Source organism: Balaenoptera physalus (assembly GCF_965194825.1).
Source record: "Balaenoptera physalus genome assembly, chromosome: 2".
Classification (NCBI taxonomy): Eukaryota; Metazoa; Chordata; class Mammalia; order Artiodactyla; family Balaenopteridae; genus Balaenoptera; species Balaenoptera physalus.
In genome coordinates, this window is record NC_138883.1 from 146,020,823 (window position 1) to 146,047,963 (window position 27,141).

General features: G+C 46.4%; 1 protein-coding gene across 3 annotated transcripts in view; it reads right to left on the minus strand.

Annotated features, from left to right (window-relative positions):
• Positions 1-20,397, minus strand: part of IL16 (interleukin 16) — a 117,177-nt gene extending 96,780 nt beyond the window's left edge. For 2 of the 3 annotated variants that reach the window (XM_082448549.1, XM_082448546.1), the window contains exon 1: positions 7,035-11,033. In XM_082448549.1, coding sequence (XP_082304675.1) covers positions 7,035-7,074 — 40 coding nt within the window. In that variant the 5' untranslated portion in view covers positions 7,075-11,033. Of the gene's footprint in view, positions 1-7,034; positions 11,034-12,185 lie in introns of those variants that run through there. The other variant, XM_082448545.1, reaches the window with a different exon arrangement.
• Between the last annotated feature and the right edge of the window lie 6,744 nt (positions 20,398-27,141).

The following is a 27,141-nucleotide window of genomic DNA, read 5'->3' on the forward strand; positions in this document are numbered from 1 at the left end:
GTAAAACGGCTTTCCCAAGGCACGGAGCCAGCCTTTGAACCCAAGGTTATCTGACAACAAAATCCAGGCAATCCTGGCCCTTGGAATAAACGTTGAATGAACAAACCATGCCAAGTTGGGCAACCTGGAAATCCCTACCCATCCGCGGCAGTGCAGTCACAAGGGTGGGAGGTTGAGAAAGGGTTAAACACCAAACCAGGAGGGAAGGTTTGGTGTCTGGGCAGTGCTTTTTCAAGGCCAGGATCAGGTTTGCACAGCATGCTTCCCCTCCACCAGGCCACAAGAAAAGGCCAGGTATTAATGAATGACACGCCCAGGGGGAGGAGAGGGCGCTGGGGATGTTTCCACTCAGTAAGATTTTGGCAGGAACCGTGTGTTCAGTCCAAGGCTGTAGAGACAGTCAAGCGCCCCGTCTTTTCTGGCTCTTACAGGATGCGGGAGCTCCCCCAGCCGGGGGGGCCCGGCCCCCTCCAGAGCGTGTTCACACAGGACAAGGGGCGAGCCGAGGTGGAACAAGACTGGCCAGCCCGGGAGGCTGCCAGTACCCCTCCTGCACTCCTTCTGCCCACACAGTTATCTGAGGAACGCCGCTTCCTGCCTTGCATCAGAAAGCAACATTTTTAAATTTGAAGAAATCCCTGCTTTCTTTTCTTCATTTGTTATTGTCGTGACATGACTGACTCAATAAGTAAAAATGTTCAGTCCCTGCCCGAGGTCGCAGACTCGTCTGTCTCCCTGGGCTTGAAGTTCCTCCAGACTCTTCGTGCCTTCTCCCACCTCCGCGCCTCGGCACACACTGCGCTTTCTAACCCCCAGAGCCCCTGCTTCCCGGCCAGCTCTCCTGTGTTTTTCAAGGTTTGGCTCAGAGTCATCTCCTCCAGGAAGTCTTCCCTGACACCTCCCTCCCAACTCACTGATGGAATCAGGAGCTGCCCTTCTTTTTGGGGGGGCGGGGGCGGTGGAGAGGAGAATGCAATTTCTTTTTTTTTTTAATTAATTTTTATTGGCGTATAGTTGCTTTACAATGTTGTGTTGGTTTCTGCTGTACAGCAAAGTGAATCAGCTATACATATACATATATGCCCTCTTTTTTGATTTCCTTCCCACTTAGGTCACCACGGTGCATGGAGTAGAGTTCCCGGTGCTATGCAGTAGGTCTTCGTTAGTTATCTATTTTATACATGGTATCAAGAGTGTATATGTATTGATCCCAATCTCCCAATTCCTCCCACACCCTACGTTCCCCCTTGGTATCCATATGTTTGTTCTCTACGTCTCTATTTCTGCTTTGCAAATAAGATCAACTGTACCATTTTTCTAGATTCCACATATATGCGTTAATATACAATATTTGTTTTTCTCTTTCTGACTTACTTCACTCTGTATGACACTCTCTAGGTCCATTTACATCTCTACAAATGACCCAATTTCGTTCCTTTTTATGGCTGAGTAATATTCCATTGTATATACGTACCACATATAGCCAGGACATGGAAGCAACCTAAATGTCCATCAACAGATGAATGGAAAAAGGAGCTGCCCTTCTGTACACTCAAAGCTCTCTCATCTGGGTCTTACCCGGTAACTGTGAGATCCTTGATGCCAGGGACTGGGTCTCCTCACTCTCTCTCTCTCTCTCTCGCCCTACACAGTCCCTGGCACAAAGTGGATGTTAAATACCTGTTAGAAGAAGAGATGAGAAGAAGAAAAGAAACAGGGCAAAAAGGCAGGAGGAAGGAGGGAGAGAGGGATCTTTGTGGTCAGATGCATAGCCGCAGATATAATATAGACGTAGAGACAGATGGATATAACTGACTGCATGCCCAGGTATGCATATGCGCACCACCGCAGGGTATGTGCGGGAAGAGCACTGGTCCAGGGGTCCAGAGGCCTGAGCTCTTACCACGAGGCTGCCGCTGACTGGCTGTGTGACCTGGGGTAAGCCACGCCCCCTTCTGAGCTGCAGATGTCTCCTTTGTAACATGTGTGATTATAAAACTTAAATAAGAATGCTGTCACTGCCTGACGTGCGGTGGTGTTTCCACAAGTATCAGCGCTGCCTTCCTTCAGCAGCACTCTGCCCGCGATGCCCCAGACGCCATCCACAGTGGGAAGGACAGAATGCAGGGTGCAGGAGCCAGAAGTCCCTGCATCTGGACCCTCTCCATTTCCATCTCATTCCATCACAGCTGTTCAGACACTCGAAACGTATCCTCCCTACACTGCACGGTACCCATTTTGGTTGCTTCTATGTCCATTTTCCCAGTGACAGATGCACGTACTGGCTCCAATTCCTGGACCCATTTGGACTGCATCAGGAAATATACGGCAGCCCCAGTGAAAACAGCTTGGTCCCTATCACCCTGACCCCGTGGGGACCCCCCGTGAGGCCCTAGGACACACGAGTGTATACAGAGCCTTGGCATGTTTCTCCCCGCCACCCAAGGGTCCAGTTCCCATGAAAGGGCACCTGCTCCATCTCCTCCATCCTGGCCTGTGCCTAAACCCACTGACAGACCCTAAGCCCATGCCCAGTCTGCACCACTAACTATATCTGCTTCCCCTCAGCCCCCCAAAACCTGCTTGGTGCTGGTCCCTTCTCCCAAAACCCCAGCCAAAATCTGCACTTGAACCCATTGTGAGGCCTCCCCAGCAGAGTTGGGGGCCTTTACCACCAAGGGTTCTGCCCGCACGGCCAAGGCAGGACAAAGCAGCTTCTGTACTTTATTAAACCAGGCCCTTAAATCTAGTGACATGTTATATATTACCAGGAAAAACTGAAAGCAACTGAGAAGGGGCATGGAAGAGCTTTCTGGGGTGAGAATAATGTTCCCACCATGCTAAGAGTTTGTCTTACACAGGTGTATCTGTTTGTCAAAATTAATCGAATGGTACACGTAAGATATGTACATTTCACTGTGTGTAAATTTTACCTAAAAGAAGAAGAGTAGTCAAATCCTGAACTTGATTTAATTACATACATGCTGAACTGTTTAGAAGTGAAGTGCAGCGGTGCCTGAAACTTATTTGGAAATGGATTCAAAAAATAAGATGGATGCATGGGTGCATGGATAGAGGGGTGGATGGTCATGTGAGAAGGCAAATGAAGTGTTACTTGTAGAAGCTAGATAGTGGGTATGTGCTTGTTGACTACAGTTCTTTCCACCTTCCTGTATGCTTGAACGTTTTTAATAATAAGGTTTTGGAAAAAATACAACTGAAAGCAAGCTAAAGAGTCGATAATGCGGGGGCCATAATGGTGATGGTTCTGAAAACTTTGCAGGAACTGAGAACCTTAACCCCAGGTGGAGACGACAGCACGGGAATCCGTCTGTATGTACCTCAGGATCACTATTGTTATTTTTCAGCCACATGCTAAGAACTCAAGCTTTAGAATGAAACAGACCTGCCCTGGGTTCAAATCTCAGTCCTGCCACTCACCATTTGCATAAGCTCCCCAGGCCTCATTTCTGCTCACCTGTGCGATAAAGACAAGGCATTGGCCTCATAGGGTTGTGGGGGGAAGATGCAGTGAGTCAGTGCCCATCAGGGTCCTAAATCAGCGCCTGGCGCTGAAAGCGCCCAGGTGGAGGGAGGTGCTAGTATTTGCAGAGAGATTTCCAGGAGGCACCCTCGGGGGTTGGCCACCAGATGTGGGGAACAGAGAGAACCGGCTGACACACGGAGACAGGGCTGTTGAGACCTGACCTCACCAGCAAAATCTCTTTTCCCCTGAGCTAACAAGCCACCAGGATGATTTTTTAAAAGATTCTGCAAGGAAAACAGACTGGATGGAAGGAGGCTTCCAAAGCTCACAGTGACAAAGTTAAGCTCGTAAGACTTGAGACAGTTCTCTTTTCTCATCCTTATTCTTCAGCCTGCTGCCCTCTTTACCTAGAGCTTGCTTCCCTACCTCTGCACCTGACCTCACTCCCACACACCTGCACACAGCTCAAAGGGCACCTCCTCAGAGAGGCCCGCCCTGACCACTAGATTAGGCCGGTTCCCTGGTTAGAGCCTCTCATAGCAACTAACCCTCTTTGGTCTGTCATACAGAGTGAAGTCAGTCAGAAAGAGAAAAACAAATATTGTAAATTAACGCATATGTGTGTGGAATCTAGAAAAATGGTACAGATGAACTTATTTGCAAAGCAGAACTAGAGACACAGATGTAGAGAACAAACGTATGGACACCAAGGGGGGAAAGTGGGAGTGGGATGGATTGGGAGATTGGGACTGACATATATACACTGCTATGTATAAAATAGATAACTAATGAGAACCGACTGTATAGCACAGGGAACTCTACTCAGTGCTCTGTGGTGACCTAAGTGGGAAGGAAATCCACAAAAGAGGGAATATATGTATATGTGTGGCTGATTCATTTTGCTGTACAGCAGAAACTAACACAACATTTTAAAGCAACTATACTCCAAAAAAAAAACTAACCCTCTTGTCATTATATTGATGCCTGTATGATTGTTTATCTCAAGTCTCCCGTCAGATCATCAGAGCCCAGCACGATGCCTGAAGCACAGACTGCTGCTCTAAATAAATAATCTGTTGAGAATGAATTCCAAGTGTTTGAGATAGTGACTTCACTCTTTGTAGATTGAAAAATAAATAGAAAATTGGTGGTGGGGTGGGAAAGGCAATAAAATAAAGCCAGCTACATCCATGCCTGTCCCAGGCAACATTATATAGCTCTTTACCATTAAAGATGGATGGCAGCGTCCAATGTGGTTTTACTTTGCTTTGGGGGAGAAGAGCAGGGGTGAGGCGGGAGAAGCATACAGCAGAATTCTCCTCAAACCCCACCCCCTGCCCTCCAGCCCTACACAGACCCTCCCTCTGCATCTCACAGGCTCAGCCCCTCCCTGCTGACAGCTGGCCATGGGCACTCACAAGGGCCCCCAGGTATCTTGATTCCATTTTCTGCCGGAAGGAACGTAGGCACCTGTGGAGGAGACCACGTGACCCAACTATTGCTGAGGGTACAACCAACCACCTTGTCACATGCTCAGAATCTGCACATGGGGAAAGGCAGTGCTGGAAGGTTTCTTAGAGACCGTCTCTCCTTAACACCTTCCATCCACCTTACAGACAGCGACAGTGAGTCCTGGTTACGGGAAGGGGCTTATCCAAGGTCGCAATGGTGTATAAGAATGTAACTGAACAGGTGTCCGTGCATTGAACCCCCAACCTTCCAGCTGCTGAACTCAGAGGAAAGAAGGGACTTGATCACCGTCGAGGAGTGATGCTGTAGGTTGTTGCCCCAGGACTGAGTACTCATTCCCACAGCTGGCACACAGGCTGCCTGGGACAGCTCAGAGCGGAGCCTCTCTCCAGGACTTACCCTCAGCTGAAGGCAGCGGCCTCTCCCCAGGGCAGCCCACATGCAGTGATGGGTCATTGCAAGGGTACAAAGCCCCATGGGATCGGCTGCATTGGCTGAGGCTTGTGTTGGAGCAGCGTCACAGCCCAGCTCCTCCCTCGGTCCAGTCCTGCTTCCCTCACCCCTCCCAGGTGCCCAGGGACACTCTCCAGTGAACTTCCTACACATACCAGGGAAACCCAACCAAAGATGGTGATGCAGCCAGGGAAAGGAAGTGGCAGGACCCCATGGAAATAAAAATGAATAAAATGGTTTCGGCAAACATCAAGCACCTACTAAATACCAGGTCAAGTCCAGTCCTCAAAGATTCCCCAGTGTAAGAAAATGCATCCTGTACTTTATCTCCGAAGCTTGGCCCACCTTCTGCAAGAGAGGGAGGCCATGGCCACTTGGGGCCCTAGAGAACTCCTTCTTTCATCCCCAAGGGCTGGGTGCTCTGTGAGGGTTCCTGTGTCATGACAGCGGAACAGGGGAGGAGCTGCTTTCAGGGTAGAAACGTTCTCTGTATCGCACAGATGCCGCTCGGGCCATTTCACCAGCTTCATCTCATTTACTGCTTCTATAGTCCTGTGTGGTAGGAATTCATGAGCCCTGTTTTGCAGAGGAGGAAACTGAGCCATAGCGAGGTTAAATACCTTTCCCCACACCAACTAGCCTGTTCATCTCAGAGCCAAGATTCCGTCACCGGTAGCCAGACCCCACAGCCTGGGTTCTTGGCCCCTGTGCTCCACTGCCTTTCTTCAGAATTCAGAGAATTCTTTAACAGAACCTAACCAAATGGATCCCAGGGTTCTAGTCATCTCTGCCATCTCTTCCTGGAGCAGAAAAAGTCAGAATGTGCCTTTGACTTGCCTTACTCTCCTTTTTAAAGAAAACCACGTGTTTATTCTCTTATGCCAAAGTTACGACAGAGCTGAAGTTTTGCCAAGTGTTGACTTTAAAAGCTGGGCTGAGGGGTTAAAATCCTTTTCCCTGATGCCTGTTTGTTTATGCTTCTGGAGCAAAAGAAGGAGGTTGTCGTAAGTAACGATCTGATCCACGGGGCTGTACCTGCAGCAAGGCAGGGAGTCTGGCCAGGGTACCTGGCGCCCCTCCCAGGGCTCAGATCCATGAGGCTCAGGGGGCCCCCTGCTCCAGAGACCTGCTTCCCGGTCTCCCCCAGGTGCTGAGCAGCTCTCCCTTCTGTTCTGCATCCTGCTAGAAGCGGAGCCCTGCCATGGGGACCCTGACAGCTTTGGGCATTTAGATATTGATATTCCCCACCCCTGGGCGTTGCCAGGACCACTCACAGAGGAAGAATGGGCAGGTAGAAAGCAGCTGCCCTGGCCAGGGCTCACCCTCATCCCCCTTGGGGGTCCTGTGATACACCCACCTCTCACCCCTCCACCAAGCAGCCTAGTGAGCGTTCAGCCAGCCTCTGTGAGGACAACACAGACAGACTGGGAGGGACTGTGTCCCGCTGCACCACACACGTGCACACACACAGACACACACACACACACCACACACAACACACCACACGGCATAACCAAAATTATGCTTCCCTAGGTTTCTACCCCTCGGAGAGGGTGTCAAAAAAAAAAGTCAAACCCTCCATCCCCACCTCCCCGTGAAGCCCCTGAGAAGCAGCCTCACTCACCATTCTCCCTTCGAGGGAAGAGTCTCTTCTGCAAACTCATGACGGGGGCTCCAGGGATGAGGGAGAGCCGTGACCGGTCCCTCCTGAGTCTGGATCAAGAAGTCGCCGGGGATCAACGGCAGCTTCTAGGGCTGGGAGTATTTGAATGGGAGTTAAAATTACAAAGTAACTCCTCGTTAGAACTGTTTTTCCTCGGCAGGGAGGGAGGAAAAAAAATCCCTTTCCCTCTGCCAGCAAATCTCTAACATCTCCAAACGGTCGCTTCCAACTCCTGCCCTCCTTGCGAAGCAAATGTGTAGAAGGCGATGTTATTTCACTGAATCAAGCCCTCAGATCATAAGCCTTTTCCGGTACCACAAACAGAAATGTAAAACCTCAAACTTTCCCTTGGCCTCGGAGTCTGTTGTGAGCGGGCAGAACACGACGCTTTCTAAGATCGAATGTATGGGAAATGTGCTAAACTTGTTAGATCATCCCAAGCCCTCAGCGCGGCTTTCCCCCTCCCCACCCTACATCTTTTTTTCTTTTTAATGGGTTCTGGTGTGTTTATGTAATTGCGAAGGACAAACACAACACCTCCAGTCCTTTTGCCCGAAGTCGAAGTGATTCATTTTCTCCTTTACACACGCCGCACAGAAACACAGTGCCTGTTTAATCCAAGTGAAAACGCCTTTCATAAAATCTGCAAAGGGCTGGGGCAGGGCGAGGCATGGTGAATGCAGCCTGTGTCCTGAGAAGGGCAGTTGGGCTTGGGGGAAGGTGGAGGCTGAGTCTATAATCAAGACAAACAGAAGGTGCTCTGACTCCCGCCCACGTCAGGACAAGGAGGGATGAAAGAAAAGTGGGCTCAAGCCCTGGGTAACTGGGCTATAAAACGTTTGCAGCCTGCTCTACCCAACTTCCCCTTGCTAGCCTTCCCATACCACGGGGATTTATTTTTAGACTTGGACAAGATGTACTATTATTTTAAATGACCAGTTTGATTGCTGGGTTAAATAAATCCTTGGATTCCCCCACCAAAAAGACCAAAAGAATATACAATAAGTGGGCAAAGACTCAGAGCTGAAAGCTGCAGAAGAATGTGATGGTTTTTGGGACGCAGCAACGTGAGAGCAGACTGAGGGGAAAGGCTGCTCTGTTTGATAGAGAGGGAAAAAGTCACCAGGGAAGCAAGCGTGACAGAGCCTGGTCCAGTGCCTGGGTTACCTGTCACCTGCCAAGTGGCCCAGGTCTTCCAGGGATGGGTCCCTGCCATGGCTGCCTCTGGCCCCCTGACCAATGTCACTCTCACCATTCATAGTCTCGAATCACCGTCACTTGATCAAAGCACCTCCAGGTCACTGTGACCACTCTACCCCTCCCCCACCTCCTCACCCCTCACATCCCTTAAATAATCATTTCTCAGGGCAGTGCTGCAGGTGCCAGAAAAACCTCTGCTGTCAGCACCTGGAGTCAGAACAGCTCCCTGAGAGTCATCCTTACCCCAGGATGAGGGTTGGGATCCAGAGCTGGCACTTCTCTGCTGCCTGCTCTACTTCGCTTTGAATAACCACCTAACTGCCTAGGTCATGAACTTGCAGGATGCTGCAGCTATACTATGCATGCAGAATTATGAGGGTCAGAAACGGGCCTTGCATTCTAGTGGTACCCAGTAGCAGCAACAATGGGAAGCCGGCTAGATAAATAGGGGACTACTTTGCAGAAATTAAAATGATGTAATAAAGTAAGATTTATTGTCATAGAAAGATATCTGCTTTACATTTTCAAGTGAATTAAATCAGGTTACAAACACAGATAGTGTAGTATAATCCATATATATGAAACAAGATTAAATTTGGAGACCTAAAATTGAGGGGTTTCTTTTTTCTTCATGAGCTTCCCAACATCCATTGAGCTTTCCAATACCCATTATGTTATCCCCACAGGTCAATGAACAGTAATAGCTTCCAATTTGTATCACCTATAGGATGATAGAAACATTTTTAAATTTAAAAAAAAATTGTTTTTTTAAGTCAAGTCATTGGCTTTGGAACTCCTAAGTAGACTTTGTTAAATCAATAACAAAAACTATACTTTTGAAAGTCATAGCTTTTGATCATATGAATTAAGCCTTTGACAAAGGAGTTATTATTTGACTGGTAAGCAGAATAATTGTCCCTCCAAAGGTGTCCACATGCTGTTCTCACGGACCTGTGAACTTGTTATGTTACATGCAAGGGGGAATTAAGGTTGCCGATGGAATTAAGGTTACTAATCAGATGAGTTTAAAATAAAGGGATTATCCCGGATTGTCCAGGTGGGCCCAATAAAATCACAAGGGTCCTTAAAAGTGGGAGAGGGAGGCAGAGGAGGAGGTCAGAGTTAGAGTCTTGAAGAAGCTACACTGCTGTCTTTGATGATGGAGAAGGGGGCTACAAGCCAAGGATGTAGGAGGCCTTCAGAAGCTAGAAAAGGCAAGGGAAAGGGTTCTCCCCTCCAGTCTCCAGAAAGGAATGTTAACTCTGCCAACACTTTTTTTTTTAAATTTATTTATTTTTGGCTGGGTTGGGTCTTCGTTGTTGCGCGCAGGCTTTCTCTAGCTGTGGAGAGCAGGGGCTACTCTTCGTTGCGGTGCGCAGGCTTCTCATTACTGTGGCTTCTCTTGTTGCGGAGCACAGGCATGCAGGCTTCAGTAGTTGCAGCACACGTTCTCAGTAGTTGTGGCTCACGGGCCTAGTTGCTCCACGGCATGTGGGATCCTCCCAGACCAGGGCTCGAACCCCGGTTCCCTGCACTGGCAGGCAGACTCTTAACCACTGCACCACCAGGGAAGCCCTCTGCCAACACTTTTGATTTTAGCTCAGGGAGACCCATTTTGGACTTTTGACCTCCAGAACTACATAAGATACTTTGTATTGTTTTAAGTTCCTAATTTTGTGGTGATTGGTTACAGCAGCAATAGGACCTAACACATTTGGATTTGTTTTTATTTTGTTTGTTTCTTCAATGCCAGAAGCTTGGCTTTGGTTACAAAGAGCAAAGCCTGGAGGATACAAAGCGCAAAATTTATACCATAAACCCACAGATTTGGGGAAAACGTATGAAGACATAAGAGAAGCTATTTTCTTATTTAAAAGATGATGAAAGTCTGCCCAACTGAAGAGAGGATGAGTTTCAAAGACTGCAGGTTGGGGCCTGAGAAGGAGCCCCTCATTTCTGCCCCTTCCTGGCTGGCACTGAGCCACACACAGGTAGTACAAACTGGGGCCAAGACCTAGCACAGAGACCTGTGTCCCACTTTCTACCTGAAATACTGGGAGGAAAGAGCCTCCTTTGACTGTCCTGAGCCAACTCGGAGTGGAAATGTCCACCTGGGAGAGTTAGACCAAAATCCTGGGACAGTCCCCTGAGTCTCCCATGAGAGGGTGGAGAGTTGGGTAGGAGAGAGTGTAGCTGAAAGTTCCCTGTGCCTTGAAGAGGTACCCAGAATGCCTGAATGCCCCAGGTGACCCAGGAGCTCTGGACAGTTGGGTGTGGAGGAAGCAGAGTGACCTTTGTGATGAGAGAACCAGATACCTCGGCAGCCAGCATGGTGGGGATGGAACCTCTCGGACAAAGGAGAGGCTGGCCGGTTCCCTCTACCGTGAATGTCTCAGCGAGGGGACCAAGGACCGTGTGCACCTTCCCCAGCGCCACCGTATCACGTAGAAACCAGTCAGGGAGACCCTCAACTGGCTGAGTAGGTACCCAGAGGAGACCTGAGTAAAATCAGGAGTAAACCAGGAATGACTAAATTTACTTTGGATTGGCAAAATCAATCTTCTATCATCCACAGACATGGGGGATTAAGAGTTAAGTTCAACAACAGAGAAATAAGGAAGACTGCATGTTTATACATGACTTTTGTCTGAAAATAGTCTATTAGTAGATGCCAAGATGTAAATAGAGGTTATCTCTGGCTAGTGAGAACAATTATGAGTGCTTTTCATTTCTTTTCTAATTTATTTTTCCAAAAGGAACACGTTTCGTGAACATATATATATATATATATATATATATATATACACACACACACACATATATATTTACAGCTCCTTACTCTCAGAAGATACCCCCAGCCCAAGTGAATGAAGAGGGGGTCGAATGGCACAATCGCAGATATAACTGCAAAGTATAAGGGAATATAATGGAGGGGTCTCACATTCATGGGGGCCTCTTCCCATAAATAAAGCCTTGTTCTTGGTATCCTTCCCCTGCATAAGGTGACTGAGAGGATATCTTTTTGTTGCCTAGGGTCTGCAACAAAGAATGGGAGGGTCCTATCTCCTACTGGTCAAATCACCTGGGGAGAGATGGCACCTCACCCCCACGTTCCAGCTCTCTGTCCTCCTCTTAGCCTCTGCCTCTGCCTCTACCTGCAGTGGCCCCGTACTAGGACCCTAGGCCTTTGCCCTTTGCCCTCCACCTCCGCCACACACACACATTTTTAATAAGCCCTCTGGATCACGCTTACTTCAGAGGATAGGGTCGCCTTCCCTGGCTGGTCCCTGTGTCCCCCAGCCCCTCAGGGTTATAGACAAAGACACCTCCAGTTACAGAGTGAGCCCTACCCCGTCCTGAGCCAATTCTGACCAGGCAGCCAGGCTGTCGGAGGCTCAGAGAGCTGGGCTGGTGAGCCCACGAGGACGCTCACTGCTGTGGATGCAGGATCTGCTATGCCTGGATGAGCCCTGGGTCTTCCCAGACCCCATGTATCGGCCAGGTCTGTCAAGCCTTCCTCTTGCTTCTGTTGACTGGCCTGTCCACTCCCTGCTGGACCTGGAGCCTACCCTTGACTGTATGTTCCATCAAATTTAGGGGCCTTTAGCTTGAAGACTGGCCTGTGGCCTGTCCCTGCTCCATTCTTCCAAGCCACACGCCACTGCCGCCACCAGGTTCCAGCATGGGCCCCTTCCCAAAGGGGAACAGCCCAAACCAAGTCCAGCTCCCCCGAGCCCTATTACATAATGGATTCGTGGCCTGAAGCAGCCCAGGCACCAACTTCCACAGCCCTCATCCTCCCCTTCCCCTTTGCCTGGGCATCTGGGTTCCCTGCTGATATTGTCAAGTCACATTTAACACCGAAGGACAAGCTGAGCCATTGTCTGCTGGCATCACCCCAAGGTCACAAACCTCTAAGGCTTTGCCTCTTCATTCTCCACCAGGGCCAGAGCAGCAAGTGGCCTGTTCTATCCTCAGATGAGGTCAGCACTGTCTCCACACGTGCCCACAGATGGGGCTGCCACACTGCATGGAGGGACATGTGACAGCCTGCATGACAGTGACCCCAAGGGAGCTTGGGGTGGCTCAGTGAAAGCCAGTAAACTATTTTTCAATCTCATGTGTAATCATTAACCCGAATGCCTTTATCCCTGTGGATGGTAAATGCAGCTAAAAATCAATTCTCTTGTTCAACCAACCCATTCACTTTAAAACACTTACTGCATTTAAATTTTACTTCTGCACTCAGAAAATTATAGAGATGGCTTATTGTGACAATTTCTGATATTTACAATGCTTTATAATTTTTAAACATTCATTTTAAGGGTAAACTGAACCTCCTACAACATTCAAAGAAGAGCAAACATACAGACTAAACTGGGAGATTGGGTGATCAAAAATTTCAGGAAAAAAGTGCTGAAATTCCATCAGGTCACCTGTGACAGAGCTGGAAACCACAGAGCCTGCTTAACTATTAAGCCCCTAACAATGGCAGTCCACACCCATTCTCAGATTGGAAAGAACTACCCTATAGCATATAGCATCCTTTAATCCTCATTGTTCCCCCACCTTTTACAGAGGTGGAAATGGATGCACAGAGAAGTTGAGAGGCTTGCCTGGGGTCACAGAACTGAGAAACAATGGAGGTGAGGTGTCCGGTATTCTCATGTAAAGGCCAGAAATGTGCCTACTACATGGATAAAGAAGATGTGGTATATACATATACAATGGAATATTACTCAGCCATAAAGAAGAATGAAATCATGCCATTAGCAGCAACATGGATGGACCTAGAGTTTATCATACTAAGTGAAGTAAGTCAGAAAGAGAAAGACAAATACCATATGATATCACTTATATGTGGAATCTAAAACATGACACAAATGAACATATCTACAAGAAACAAACAGACTCACAGACATAGAGAACAGACTTGTGGTTACCAAGGGGGAGAAGGGATGGGAGAGGGGAGGATTGGGACTTTGAGATTAGCAGATGCAAACTAGTATATATAGGATGGATAAAAAACAAGGTCCTACTATATAGCACAGGGAACTCTATTCAATATCCTTTGATAATCCATAATGGAAAAGAATATATATATACACACACATATATATGTATAACTGAATCACTTTGCTGTACAGCAGAAATTAACACAACATTGCAAATCACCTATACTTCAATAAAATATTTTTAAAAAGAAATACACCTATTACAGTTTCTCAATCAAGAACTAAATAGATAACTGCATCAGCAAAAAGGACCAATCCCTCATGTCCCCAGATGGGAAGGCAGTGATCTTTAGTACCCACTCCAAGCCTTGGGTGGGATAGTCATGGAACCATGAAAGTCGGAGGTGGAAGGGCTTGGGGATGAGCTAATCCACATTTTAGGAGGACCAGATCCCTTTTTTCAAATATCTTACATGGAACATCAGTAGATAAAACAGATCAGAGCAACACCAGTTGTTCTGGTTGAAAGCAGGGTGATCCTGGCCCCCAGCCTCCCCCTTTACTGCTCTTCAGCAGCCCGCTAGAGCTCTGATGAGCACATCTGGAAAACAGCAGTCCTAAAGAAACCCCCTCATCACACACGTGGAGATACTGAGACCTAGAGCAGAAAGGACTGGCTCAAGGACAGAGGATCACAGAAATGTGAGAGTCCTCAGGCCACCCATGCCCACCACTCCTCTGCCCCCAGAATCCCATTCAACCACCCTTAGTGACCAGTCTACTGCACACTAAGATGATCTAGAGAAGCCCATTGATGCCCTGGTCAGTCTCCTTTGTCCATGGGAGCTCCCCAAGCAGGGAGACATCCCAGCAATCACAGAGATGGATAGAACTCGCTTTGGCAATCTTTCACACACATGGTCCTTGTGAAAGCACATCTGTAAATATCTTATCTCATCTTATATTTTTAATTTATCATAAAATATTTTCTGCAGACCCAGAGGTATAAAGGCTTTATTCTGGAAGACTTTTCCTATCTTATTGCAAAGGTTTTGCAGTGTGTGTGTGTGTGTTACGTATACACACGCACACATACATATGTATCAATGTTTACCCACAGCCGATACACAAAATTCCACAAATATTAAGTTGACTCTATATGAGTCCCCAAGAGCAACTGAGAAACAAGCACAGGCCACAGGGAAGAAACTCACAATGATACCTGGCATCAGGTAGTCAGTTCAAGGCAGCCAGGATTTCCAAGGCACCTGTGCTGATCCAGACACCAGGCTGCGGGCGTACCAGCACAGGTGACTCATATGCCTTCTCTCCAGCAACATCCTCTTCCATCCTCACAGGTCTGACCCAAGCCAACTCTTGGTGGGACATGATCATCATCTCAGCGGGCACCAGCATTCACGAGGCCACCCTCCGCCTGCTCCTGCTCCTGTCTCCCTCCCCACAAGCTCTGCCCCCTGTGGCTCCCGTCCTGCTCTTTCTTTGTAATCCCTCCCCAACTCAAGACTGACCATGGATGGACTGAACTCAGTGACCCCCAAGCTTCAGGGCCCCTGGCTTCACTCCCTGGTCTACAGATTGTCTTCTCTCTCTCTCTGGGTATAAAGCATGCTTACTCTGCTCTGGGAGCAGACCCTTCACTTCAAGACACTGGCTGCCAGCTGTCCTGATTGAGTTCCATATGATGGTATGATCACCTAGACTGGGCCTGGACAGTGGGAAATGGAGAGATTATATGCAAGTAATTGTAATGAACAACGAGGAGGAGGAGGAGGATGGTGGTGATGACAGAGATGATGATGGTGAGGATGGTGATGGTGGTGACGATGACAGTGACCACTTCCTGAGTCTTCACTCTGTGTCAGGCACTGTACTAGTCACGTTACGTTTGTGACCTGTCTTTTTTTCCCTTTTCTGTTTGTTAAAGCTCTTTTTCTCTTTTTAACTTTTTATTTTATATTGGAGTATAGTTGATTAACAATGTTGTGATCGTTTCAGGTGTACAACAACGGGATTCAGTTATACGTATACATGTATCTATTCTTTTTCAAATTCTTTTCCCATTGAGGTTGTTACAGAATATTGAGCAGAGTTCCCTGTGCTGTACAGTAGGTCCTTCAGGCAGGCGTGGTCAGCATCACATTGCAGAATGCTTCATCAAAGCTTGATTATCTCCTCCAACCTAGACGAGAAGGTAGGGAAGAAACTAACAAGTTATCGACAGATACTAGCGGCCACTCTCTGCCTGGCTGACTGACCAGTGAGCTTCAGCCAGGCGGTCGGCTGTAGCACAGGGAGCAAGAAGGACAGTCACTCCAGCACCAGCCCAGGCAGGGATGCAGGAAGCAATAGGGGACCCAGTGAGTGGGGAGGAGGGGGACATAGGAATGACTTGGGAACCAGAACCAACATGAAAGCCCTGTGGTAAGCCCAGGGGTGTCATGTCTTTGCTCTCCCTTGAAGGGGTGGATAGGTAATAAGCCCACCGTTTGGAAGGTCGAGCGAGTTTAGTCTTGCAGTGGAGAAATTACTCAGTGGTCCAGCTGGGGAAACCTGGGGGAGGCCGCGGCTCATTGGGGATGCTGAGACGGAGGCTGACAGAGCGCTAAGCCAGGGAGACAAAGGACCACTGTCTGAATCCCACCTCTCCAGGGGGAACTGGATGTGCTTGGATGGACGCCAACCCAAAAGAGCCCCAGCCTCCACCCAAGGCCAGGTGTCCCCTCCGAGGCAGTCTGAAGTACAGAGAGTTGGCACCAAAGGCCAGAGCTTATTTTCAAGCGAAGCCCAAGAGCCAAGTTGCCAAGACCAGACCCCAGGCCAGTGTCCAAAGGGCAGAGTGGGAGGACATCGGGAGCTGAGGACACAGTGCGGGGGCAGACTGGACTGGCTTAAGGGTCTGCAGTGAGCTCAAGGGGGGACAGGAGCCCCAGTGATAGCAACATACTAGACTAGACTTCATGGAGGAGGTGGCATTAAGCATCACCTCAAAGGCAGTCTCAGTCCCTCCAAGGTGCCCTCCCAACTCCTCTCAGGCCACTTCACACCGCCTTCCCCCTACACGGGCCACACAGTCAGGAGAACTACCAGGGAGGCCATCGGTCCCCCTGCCTTTTGGTGGCTATCTCCAGGCCTGTGCTGTCTGCGGTGGGCACAGCACACTGCTCCGCTAGGGCCAGTTGTCCCCTGTCCTCTTCCTTCCACTGCTCTAGCCTGACCGCCGCACTCTGTGTCCTCAACTCCTTAATCATTTGCTGACCTCGTCGTCTGCGAGGATTCCATTTGCAGCTAAGGAACCAAGGGAAGGGCCCGTATCTGGGCTCCCCTCTCTGTGGCCTCTTGTTGCCATCATGCTGTCCATTCAGCTGCTCCTTGTTTCCACCAGCCCTTCTCCTCCCACGTGGGTCTCTGAACGGCCTGAGCCCACACCCCATGGTCAGTGGATTCTGCCTCCAAGGGGTCGGCCAACCACTTGCACAGGTGAAACTTCCTATTCACCGAATAGGCAGATAGGGCCCAAAGAAGTCGCTACAGCCCCAGGTCACACCATCAGATGGTCACCACCATGCTGCAAACCTCCCTGAGCCCACGCCAGAACAACAGTCATAAAATCAAAGCTCAGACGCCCCCCATGCTGTTTTCCTCTTGCCGATGCGTTGAGTTTTAATCTGATAACCAGAAAGAGCGGCTTTCATATCTTCCCAAGATGCAGTCAGCATCCGCCAAGCAGCCACTGGATGGGTGCCGAGCTGCCGTCCTCAGGGGCTGTCTGATGGAGAGTGATGGCGGGGACCGAGACAGGTACACTGCCGTGGGGTGGGTTCGGGGATAAAGCCTAGTCCTGGGAGACGTGGGGGCACAGAATAGGGCGCAGACCACGCAGAGCCAGGTTGGAGAGGCTCTGGACCGATGAGCTCACTCTCATCAGGTGAGTTCAGGTGAGTCAGGACGCTGAGCCCGTCTGCACCAGCGGAACCGGCACGCACCGTGGTACGGAGACATGAAACAGGAGAGATTCAGGAATTATGATCCAGCATATGGAGAATGTTTGTGAAACCGTCTGTGTTTTCTCTCCTGGCACCATCAGCAGATTCCCCATCGCCCAAGCCAGATCTACAAGCCGTCCCTGACTCCTTTTCCTTATCTCTACTCTCAATTCAAGTCCTGCCAGTGTACATTCCAAACATCTCTCAAATGCTCCCTGGATTGGACTCTCATACGTGTAGCCAGGATACTTCTGGCATCTCAACTTCTCCACCTTCCTCTGTCTTACTCTCCTCAAATTCATACTCTCCCACAGCCGCAGAAATCAAACTGTTATACTCTCTACTTAATGCTCCTCTGAGAACGAACTTATCGTTACCAGGGGGCAAGGGTGCGGGGGTGGGACAGATAGGGAGTTTGGAATTGACATGCGCACACTGCTATATATAAAATAGATAACCAACAAAGACCTACCGTATAGCACTCTGCTCAATATTCTGTTAACAACCTAATTGGGAAAAGAATTTGGAAAAGAATAGATACATGTATATGTATAACTGAATCACTTTGTTGTACACCTGAAACATTGTTAATCAACTATACTCCAATGTAAAATAAAAAGATTAAAAAAAAAACCACTCCTCTGAGATTCCACATAAACTAGCTGATAAAATCCAAACCTATGAACAAGAGATGTAAGACCTCCATTATCTGGCCCCTGTGCACCTCTGCAGCCTCAGCCAAGCCCTTACCTGCATCAGACTCCAAACTCCAACGGTACTGAAACTGCGCTCGTTGTCTGCTCCCACCCTGCTGTTTCTCCCCTTCTCCGACTTCACCTAACTCACCCTTTGATTCTCAGCTCAGGCATCAATGTGATGGTGCCTCTTTCCCATGCTGTGGAAGAGCCTCTGCATATTTCTAACGCTGTGCTTTCCAGTGTCCTATAATTATTCGTTTATATGTCCACCTACCCCACGAGGTTATGAGTAGGTTGAGGGCAAGAACTAGGTCTTAATCATCTTTGCGTCCCCTTATCTAACTCAGTGGCTGACAAACAGTGAGGACTCAAAAGTTTTCTGCACTAATCAAATCACGGCATTGGTGATTGAATGGCACTTCCGGTTACTAAAAGAGTGAAGACAGAGAGAATGGCTGGAATGAGGGGGAAAAGGATGAGTGCAATTTGGACATCTGTTGGCTACAGAGAGTAGATATGCCTGGTGGGCATTACAGATGCAGGAATCAAGGGTCAGGAGAGAGATCTGGGCTGGGGATAGAAATCCGAGCATCATAGGTGTAGAGAAAGTAGTCAAAGCCAAGGATTCAGGTTTAAAATAACCTAGAAAATACAATAAGAACAATGGGCTCAGGAGGAAGCCTTGGGAAATTCCAACATTTAAGGGATCAGCAATGGAAGAGACATGCAACATCAAGGCCGAGAAGAAACTAAAGAGAGAAATAAAAATTAAGAAAGTTCCAACACAGAAGCCAAGGGGAAAGGAGGGTCCATTTTGTATTTTGTTTAGTCTTCGCTGGCTTTGGGACAAAAGAAATAAACTTCAGGAACCTTTGGCAAATTAAGTTGGCCTTCCATCTTTCTTGGAAGAAAGACTAGCTTTTAGCATCCCCTGGAACCAAACAGCTGTCCTTTCTAGGGTGCTAAGGAGGGGAGTTGGTGGGAGGAACAGATGGACATAACTAAACTGAGGATCTGGTCAGGGATTTGACCAATTTCCCAAACCTAGTGCTAATCTGTGCAGCCCACAGCCCATTTCCCATAAATTGAAATCCCTGTGTATTTGAACGGAAATATAATCCACGTGTTCATGATTCATTTGCACTTTATGTAACCAAATGTTGGGCTGTCGTTGTTTGATGTCCAAGAGACCATCTGAAGAATCTTTGCAGCCAGAAGTCATCAGTTGCCAAAGAAATGAAAAGGAGACAAGCCTTGGCCAGCCCCATCCCTGATCCAAGGCAGTCAGCAGAGAATGAATAGGTACAATGTGAAAGGCAGCAGCATCCAACCTGCCAGTTATTAGATCAGATCTATGTTCTGTGCCTCAAGCTGGAAGCATCTGATGCTAAACAAGCCACATCAACAAACAGGCAACGCCTGGAGAGGCACTGTCATTTATGTAACTCTTTGGTTACTGTTGAATGTTTAGATTATTTCCAACTTTGATATTATAAAGCTAAAACAAAAATCTTTGTTTATCCGTTTTCGTCCACCTCTCTTATTATTTCCCGATGATAAGTTTCCAGATACAGAATTAATGGATCACAGGAGATAAACATGTTGTTAAATTGCATTTCAGAAAGATTGCACGAAGTTACCCCTTTACACGCAATGCAGAAACTTGTCTTTCTCACCATACTTTCCTAAGCGTTGCGCATTAGCAATGAAATAATACAATGAAATATTAGGAAGTTATTAAAAGCCATGTTTCAAAGATTATTTTACATAGTATGGAAAGCTATTAATTATATAAATATAAAATTGTATAATTGAATGATAATTAAATACAAGCATAAACTCAATTTTATTTAAATTATCAATATTATGTAGGTGTGATGTATATTATATCAGACAGAATAGCAGTTTCAGTATATGAAAAGGTGCTCAACATCACTAATCATCAGGGAAATGCAAATCAAAACCACAACAGGATATCACCTCACACCTGTTAGCATGGCTAGTATCAAAACGGCAAGAAGTGACAAGTGTTGGTGAGAATATGGAGAAAAGGGAACACTTGTGCACTGTGTGTGAGAATGTAAATTGGTACAGCCACTGTGGAAAACAGTATGGAGATTCCTCAAAAAATCAAAAGTAGAACTACCATATGATCCAGCAATTCCACTCCTGGATATTTACCCAAAGAAAACAGAAACACTAATTTGAAAAGATATGTGCACCCTTATGTTCACTGCAGCATTATTCACAATAGCCAAGATATGGAAACAACCTAAGTGCCCATCGATGGATGAATGGATACAGAAAAGAAAATGCTATGTTTTTATATATATTATATTACACACATATGTATTTCATTTCATTGAGAGATATATATAGATATATATATACATACACACAATGGAATATTATTCAGCCATGAAAAAGAATGAAATCTTGCCATCTGTGACAACATGGATGGTCCTTGAGGGCATTATGCTAAGTGAAATAAGTCAGACAGAGAAAGACAAATAGTGTACGATTTCACTTATATGTGGAGCCTGAAAAAACAGCAACAACGCAAAAGAACCCCCAAGCTCATAGTTACAGAGAACAGATTAGTGGTTGCTAGAGGTGGGCAGCCAGGGCGGCGCAGGGAGGAGGAGCAAAATGAGTGAAGGGAGTCAAAAGGTATAAATTCTAGTTATAAATAAGTCATGGGGATGTAATGTACGGCGTGGTGGTTAAGGTTAATAACACTGCATTGCACATTTGAAAGTTACGAAGACTAGATTTCAAAAGTTCTCAACACAAGAAAAACAATTCTGTAACTAGGTCTGATGTTGGATGTTAACTAGACTTATTGTGGTGATCATTTCACTTGTGGTGATCATTTCACAATATATGCAAATATTTAATCCTTATATTGTGCACCTGAAACTAATGTTGTACATCAACGGTACCTTAATAAAAAGAATTTTTTTTAAAGAATAGCAGTTTCAGCTGCAATAGCAAAATCAATCCTCAACTCTCAGTATCTTAACCGCAGTGGAAGTTTATTTCTCATCAACACAAAATCTGATGCAACTCAGGCCCCTCTCCAGGCAGTACTTTCCAAGTGGTGACTTGGGGGGGGACCCTGGCTGTCTCCTTCGTCTCCACCATCTCAACATGACGTGTGCAGAGTTCCAGAACAGAGGACCAGAGGGCACAGGTGTGCCACATCTTTATCCATTCATCCATCGATGGACGCTCAGGTTGCTTCCATGTCCTGGCTATTGTAAATAGAGCTGCAATGAACATTGTGGTACATGACTCTTTTTGAATTATGGTTTTCTCAAGGTATATGCCCAGGAGTGGGACAGCTGAGTTATATACAGAATGAAGTAAGTCAGAAAGAGAAAAACAAATACCGTATGCTGACAGACACATATATATGGAATCTAAAAAAAATGGTTCTGATGAATCTAAGGGCAGGACAGGAATAAAGACACAACCGTAGAGAATGGACTTGAGGACATGGGGGTGGGGGATAAGGGGAAGCTGGGACGAAGTGAGAGAGTAGCATTGACATATATACACTACCAAATGTAAAACAGATAGTGGGAAGCAGCCGCATAGCACAGGGAGATCAGCTTGGTGCTTTGTGACCACCTAGGGGGGTGGAATAGGGAGGGTGGAAGGGAGACGCAAGAGGGAAGGGATATGGGGATATATGTATACATATAGCTGATTCACCTTGTTATACAGCAGAAAATAACACACCATTGTAAAGCAATTATACTCCAATAAAGATGTTAAAAAAAATTAAAAAAAAAAAAGAGGGCATAGAGATTTATACATGGGTTCCCAGTGAATTCAAGGTTCTTTCCTCATCGCGAAGGAATTCAGAGACGAAGTGATAGATGAGAATCAGATTTATTTAGAGAGAAACACTCCACAGACAGAGGGTGGGCCATTTTGGAAGGCAAGAGGCAAAAGGCAAGAGGCTTCAAAATATAGCCTGGTTAATTTTTATGGGCTGGGTAATTTCGTAGGCTAATGAGTGGCAGGATTATTCCAATTATTTGGGGGAAGGGGCAGGGATTCCCAGGAATTGGGCCACTGCCCACTTTTTGGCCTTTTATGGTCGGCCTCAGAACTGTCATGGCACTGGTGGGTGTGTCACTTAGCTTATGCTAATATATTACAATGAGCGTATAATGAGACTCAAGGTCCACCAGAAGTCAAATCTTCCACCTTCTCGGACCTAGTTGGTTCTCACTATCTTCTTCATGTACTATGGCTATGTCATTCTTTGAAAGGTTGTGCCCTGCCCCCTTCCCTCCTGTTTCACATGGGCTTTTCAATGCCTCAGGCCAGACGTGACACATGTCATTTTCATTCATGATCTATTGCCTAGCACTTACCCTCTGACCATGCCCAGCTGGCGGGCAGCTAGAAAGAACACAAGGATATTCAGTGAGCATTCAATGTCTCAGCCACAGTCTGGTCACCAATATCCTTTTTCTCCCTCCTTCCCCAACAAGAAAACCCTCCCAATCCGCAGATGCACAGAGGTCCTTGTATCGAGCCAGATGTGGCTGCCCTCGGCCCAGAGAAGCATCCTTCTAGAGCAGGGTCAGCAAACTTTTTCTTAAGGGCCAGAGAGTAAATATGTTAGGCTTGTGGGCCATAAGGTCTCTGTTGCAAGTATTCAACTCTGCCGTTGTAGCGCAAAAGCAGTCACTGACTATCTGTAAATGAATGGGCATGGCTGTGCTCCAATCAGATTTTATTTACAAAATCAAGCAGCAGGTTGGATCTGACCAGTGGCTTTTGCCAAATGCTGATTTAAAAAGTCAATTTAGCTGCCCTCTACACACCTAGTATTCAATAGCCATAGCGTTCCCATTCAAAGAGGAGAAAAATGGGAGGAACCCAGTACTCATTGGTCCATAGAAATTCTGAAATCCTACTGGAGAGCCATTGTGAAGACTTCCAGCCTGAGGATGGGGGTTGTTCCCTGACTAGCCCTCTATTCTGCGCTCAGGAGGGCACTGCAATTATTTACTGCTCTTGAAGGACCCCTTTTGGAAAGTTCTTCATTTTCCATTGCCTCCTTGGCCACATCTGAAGTAGACTTTGGAAAGTATGTCCTCCTTGGGGGCTGCATAGCTTTCTCAGCCTGTTTGCTGCCTGTAGATGGCTGGAGCTTCAGGGTTAAAGGTCTCAAACAATCACAGGATTTTTAAGACCAGGGTTCTCTTTTTGGCAGTGTGACTCTCAGACTCAGTAGTCAGTTTCCAGTTTCATCTTCCAGGAACCACACCCGTTGTTTTTTCAAGACTTGGTTCCTAGATCTGCTTTATTTCTTTATTTCACGTCCCCAAGCCTCTTTCACTCAATACAACAGTGGCTACCTTAAGGTAACCTACAGCAGCAAGTGTGAAGTTTACATCCTTCTTCTATTTACTCTGAGACATAACAACCAGAGCGAAATTTTAATAATAGGTGTCAGACCCACACCTTTAATTTGATTTCTGCCCTGATTCCAACTGGACACCACATTGGGTACCACACCCTTAATCTAAATTTGCCTTTGGCCACTCAGAAGTCTTTCTCAATCCCATTTCTGACTGTATCATCTAGAGGCGGTTAATTTTTCCAACCTTCTTTTCTGGCCTTGCTCCTTTCCCTCTTATTACTCTTGGAAATGAGTCGATTCTTTTCTGTGTGCATCTCTGCCTTGTAATACCTTGTTAAACAGAGCCAGTAACAACCAACATGACTACCAACATTCTATGTTCCAATCACTTTTCCTGGAGCTACAAGTTCAGTAGGAACCAAATGTGCCTTCCAAGGAATAACAGGAGACTAGTCAAATATTTCACCACTGCATGAGAGGGGCTGGTGGTTTCCTCCACTCCTGTTTCCTCACTGTTGGTTACCTAACCAATATATCGATGCCAGGTATTGTAGGTTTTTGTTACTGCAGCACCTTACTTCTACTATCAATTTCTAAATAAGTCAGAACAAGCTAGGGTATTTTATGGTCATAAATTAACCCCCAAATTCAGTGGTTTAACACATCACTTGCTTGCTCACATAAAGACTGAGATAAGTCTGGCAGCATATCTATGGCATACAAAATATATGTTAAGGGAACACCCTAAAAATTAGGGATACTTATTTTATTTTCCTCAGTTTTCCACAATGAGTACTTAGTACTTTGTAATCAGAAGAAAACTACAAATACTTAAATCAACAGGCAATTCAGTTGCTTGGGAGATAACAGTTCTTAACAGTTCACCTGACTTGATCATTTGAAATCTGCATTCTCTGTATAGGTCTTTCAAGAATCTCTTTCAAGATGATGCACTAGTGTACAGGCCCTTCCTTCTCCTGAGTTAGCCTTTCCTTTGAGAAGTCTTTCTAATCCCATAAAGCATCCTAGAGTCCTTCCCTCTTCTGTTCTCCCACAGTCCTATGTATTTAATGGTAACATTTAGATATGGTAGTAATATTTTAAATGTACTAATGTGCTTTTCTCTCTCATATTTGTTTCCGTGCTTTTCCTAGACAGCCTAAGGCACACACCCGTGCTTGGAGATGGAAGGAAAGGCAAACAGATAGGGACCAGTAAAGCAGGAAGGCAAAGCTACTGATTCAGCTTCTGACGCATCACATAGGATTTTTGGATCTCCAGTTACACAGTGGTTCTATAAGCTAGATTTGTTGCAAGAAAAGGATTCCCCAATAAGTTTTTCATCCCCATTCCCCCCAGATTATCAGGAAGCAGGTCTGGTTACCAAATTTCTTAGTTTTTTCCATAATAGAGAGAAAATTCCTCTGGCCTACGAGGGAGACTGTGGCCTAAGATGCTGACCAAGAGGGAGCAGGTACGATGCAGAAGAAGTAGAGAAACTGGAGCCTCACCTCTGACCCCAAAGGATAATGGACAGGAGGAGAGATTGGCAAAAGAAGGGACAGGGGATACATTCCCTCTTGATACCTTGATCCTGATGTCTTAGGGAAGTTGAGGAATATACTTTTGCCCAATTCAAGCTGGACTCACCTCTCAGGTAATTACAACCCAAACAACCCGGAGGGAAATCACATCAAAGTGAACTTGAGATACGGTGGGACTAGGGAGGGAGACCCTTAAGTTTAGCACTAACGAGGTGCTTCCCATTCCCTTGTGCTGTACACATGACCGAGAAGTTCCAATTTGTCAAAAAGGATACATAGAAGTTAGCTGAGGGTTTTGCTGGAGAGCTTACCAGACAGGTCCCTGCTGCAGGGACAAAGCAGCCCATACCTGAAGGCATCAAGACAGCCACAGCACACTGAGAACTCAGGTGATGCCGAGGTGATGCTTAGAGAATGAACTTATGGTTACCGGAGGGGAAGGGTGGGAAAAGAGATAGTCAGGGAGTTTGGGATTGACATGCACACACTGCTATATTTAACATAGATGACCAACAAGGGCCTCCTATATAGCACAGAGAACTCTGCTCAATGTGATGTGGCAGCCTGGATGGGAGGGGAGCCTGGGGGAGAATGGACACATGTATATGTATGGCTGAGTCGCTTTTCTGTGCACCTGAAACTATCGCAACATTGTTAATCGGCTATACTCCAATATAAAATAAAAAGTGTTAAAAAAAAAAAAAAAAAGACAGCCACAGTGCACTGAGAACTGAGGTGATGCTAGGCCAACCAGGAAAGACCAAGAAGTCCTGACCAGGCCAAAGGAGAGGCCCGATCACTAATCGTTCCAACCACAGACTCCTATCATCAGGGTCCACAAATACCAGGGGAGGGAGCTGGTCACTCCTCAGCAGTTACCAGGCCAGGTGTCCCAGGGCAGAGCTCAGCCAGGATCCAACAGGACAGACCTTGGACTGGAGGACCTGCCTTCTCCCCTGCTGCCATGCACACCTGGTAAGCCCTCTGCATACCCCACATGCCATGTAGGGGTAGAGAAAGACAATGATGACAAACATAAGAGATCAAGAATTTTACCTAAAGGGTCTGTTTGAGTTATTGCACTGGAATAAGACCCCAGGGTTGCACTAGATCTAATGAGCCCCCTCCCCATCATCTCCTTACCCAAAGGCAGGGCTTTGTGAAGAAAATCATGGTAGCTGCAGAGTATAAGAGTCCTTTGTTCCATCACAACATTGTTAATCAACTATACTCCAATATAAAATACAAAGTTAAATAAAATAAAATAAAACAAAATTGCTAAAGGTATACATTTTAATGACTTTTTAAATGAATTTGCATAAAAGAAAGACACAAAATCATGCTTAATCAAGATATCACATTGAGAAAGCATTATTATTTATTGTATTATATAAAAGTACAGCACCAAAAATCTTTTTTGCACTTTGTAAGTTATATTGTTACTCATATACTACTACCTCTGCTGCATTTTATTAAGTAATGAAATATTTTTAAAGGAAAATTTTATTTGTTAAAAAATAAAGAGTCCTTTGTTTTGCACATTCAAATTGCACTGTGAGTAGATGTCCCAACCCTGTCACATTTACTTCTTTGTTTCACAAAACTGTGAACTCTTCAGCCTCAAGTACCAGAAGTGATGAGTCCTGGGAGACCCCGGGGAGGGGCAAGAAGACAGGAAGGTTGAGAAGGTTCTTTGTGGATAGGAACCAAGAGTAAAGGCAGGCATGGAGAAGAGACAAGAAGAGCAGCAGGGCCAGCGACGCAGGCAATGGCCTGAGGGTGTGAAGCAAGGTGCGAGCAGGGATGTGGAATGAAGGAGTCCGCCAGAGATGATGAGGGCCAAGCGCTCCCTCTTCATGCATGGCGTGCAGGCCCGTGGTGATGACTATATGAAACCTTTTTTTAGGACTGTGCCAGCCAAGGAATATCTAACCCCAACACCTGGGCCACAACCAGGGGCTTGATGAATGAATGAATGAGTAAAATGAACACACCTCATAATGAAGCATTTGATTGAAACAGCTGTTTTGCCCCTATCTTTTTTTTTTTTTTTTTTTGGAATCAATAGTTTATTTCAGTATCAACATCAAAGAGACAAAGAAACTGAGAGCCAGAAAAGTGACATGGCTCGATCAAGTTTAACAACACCTTCGTCACTGAAGTATGACAAGAGTCCATGATGCCCAGCTCATACTTTGCACCAAAATATTAGATTGAGCTATATAAAATTACCAATTTTGAGCCATGGTTGCCTATAAAAAATAGGTTCAACCCAGTATAT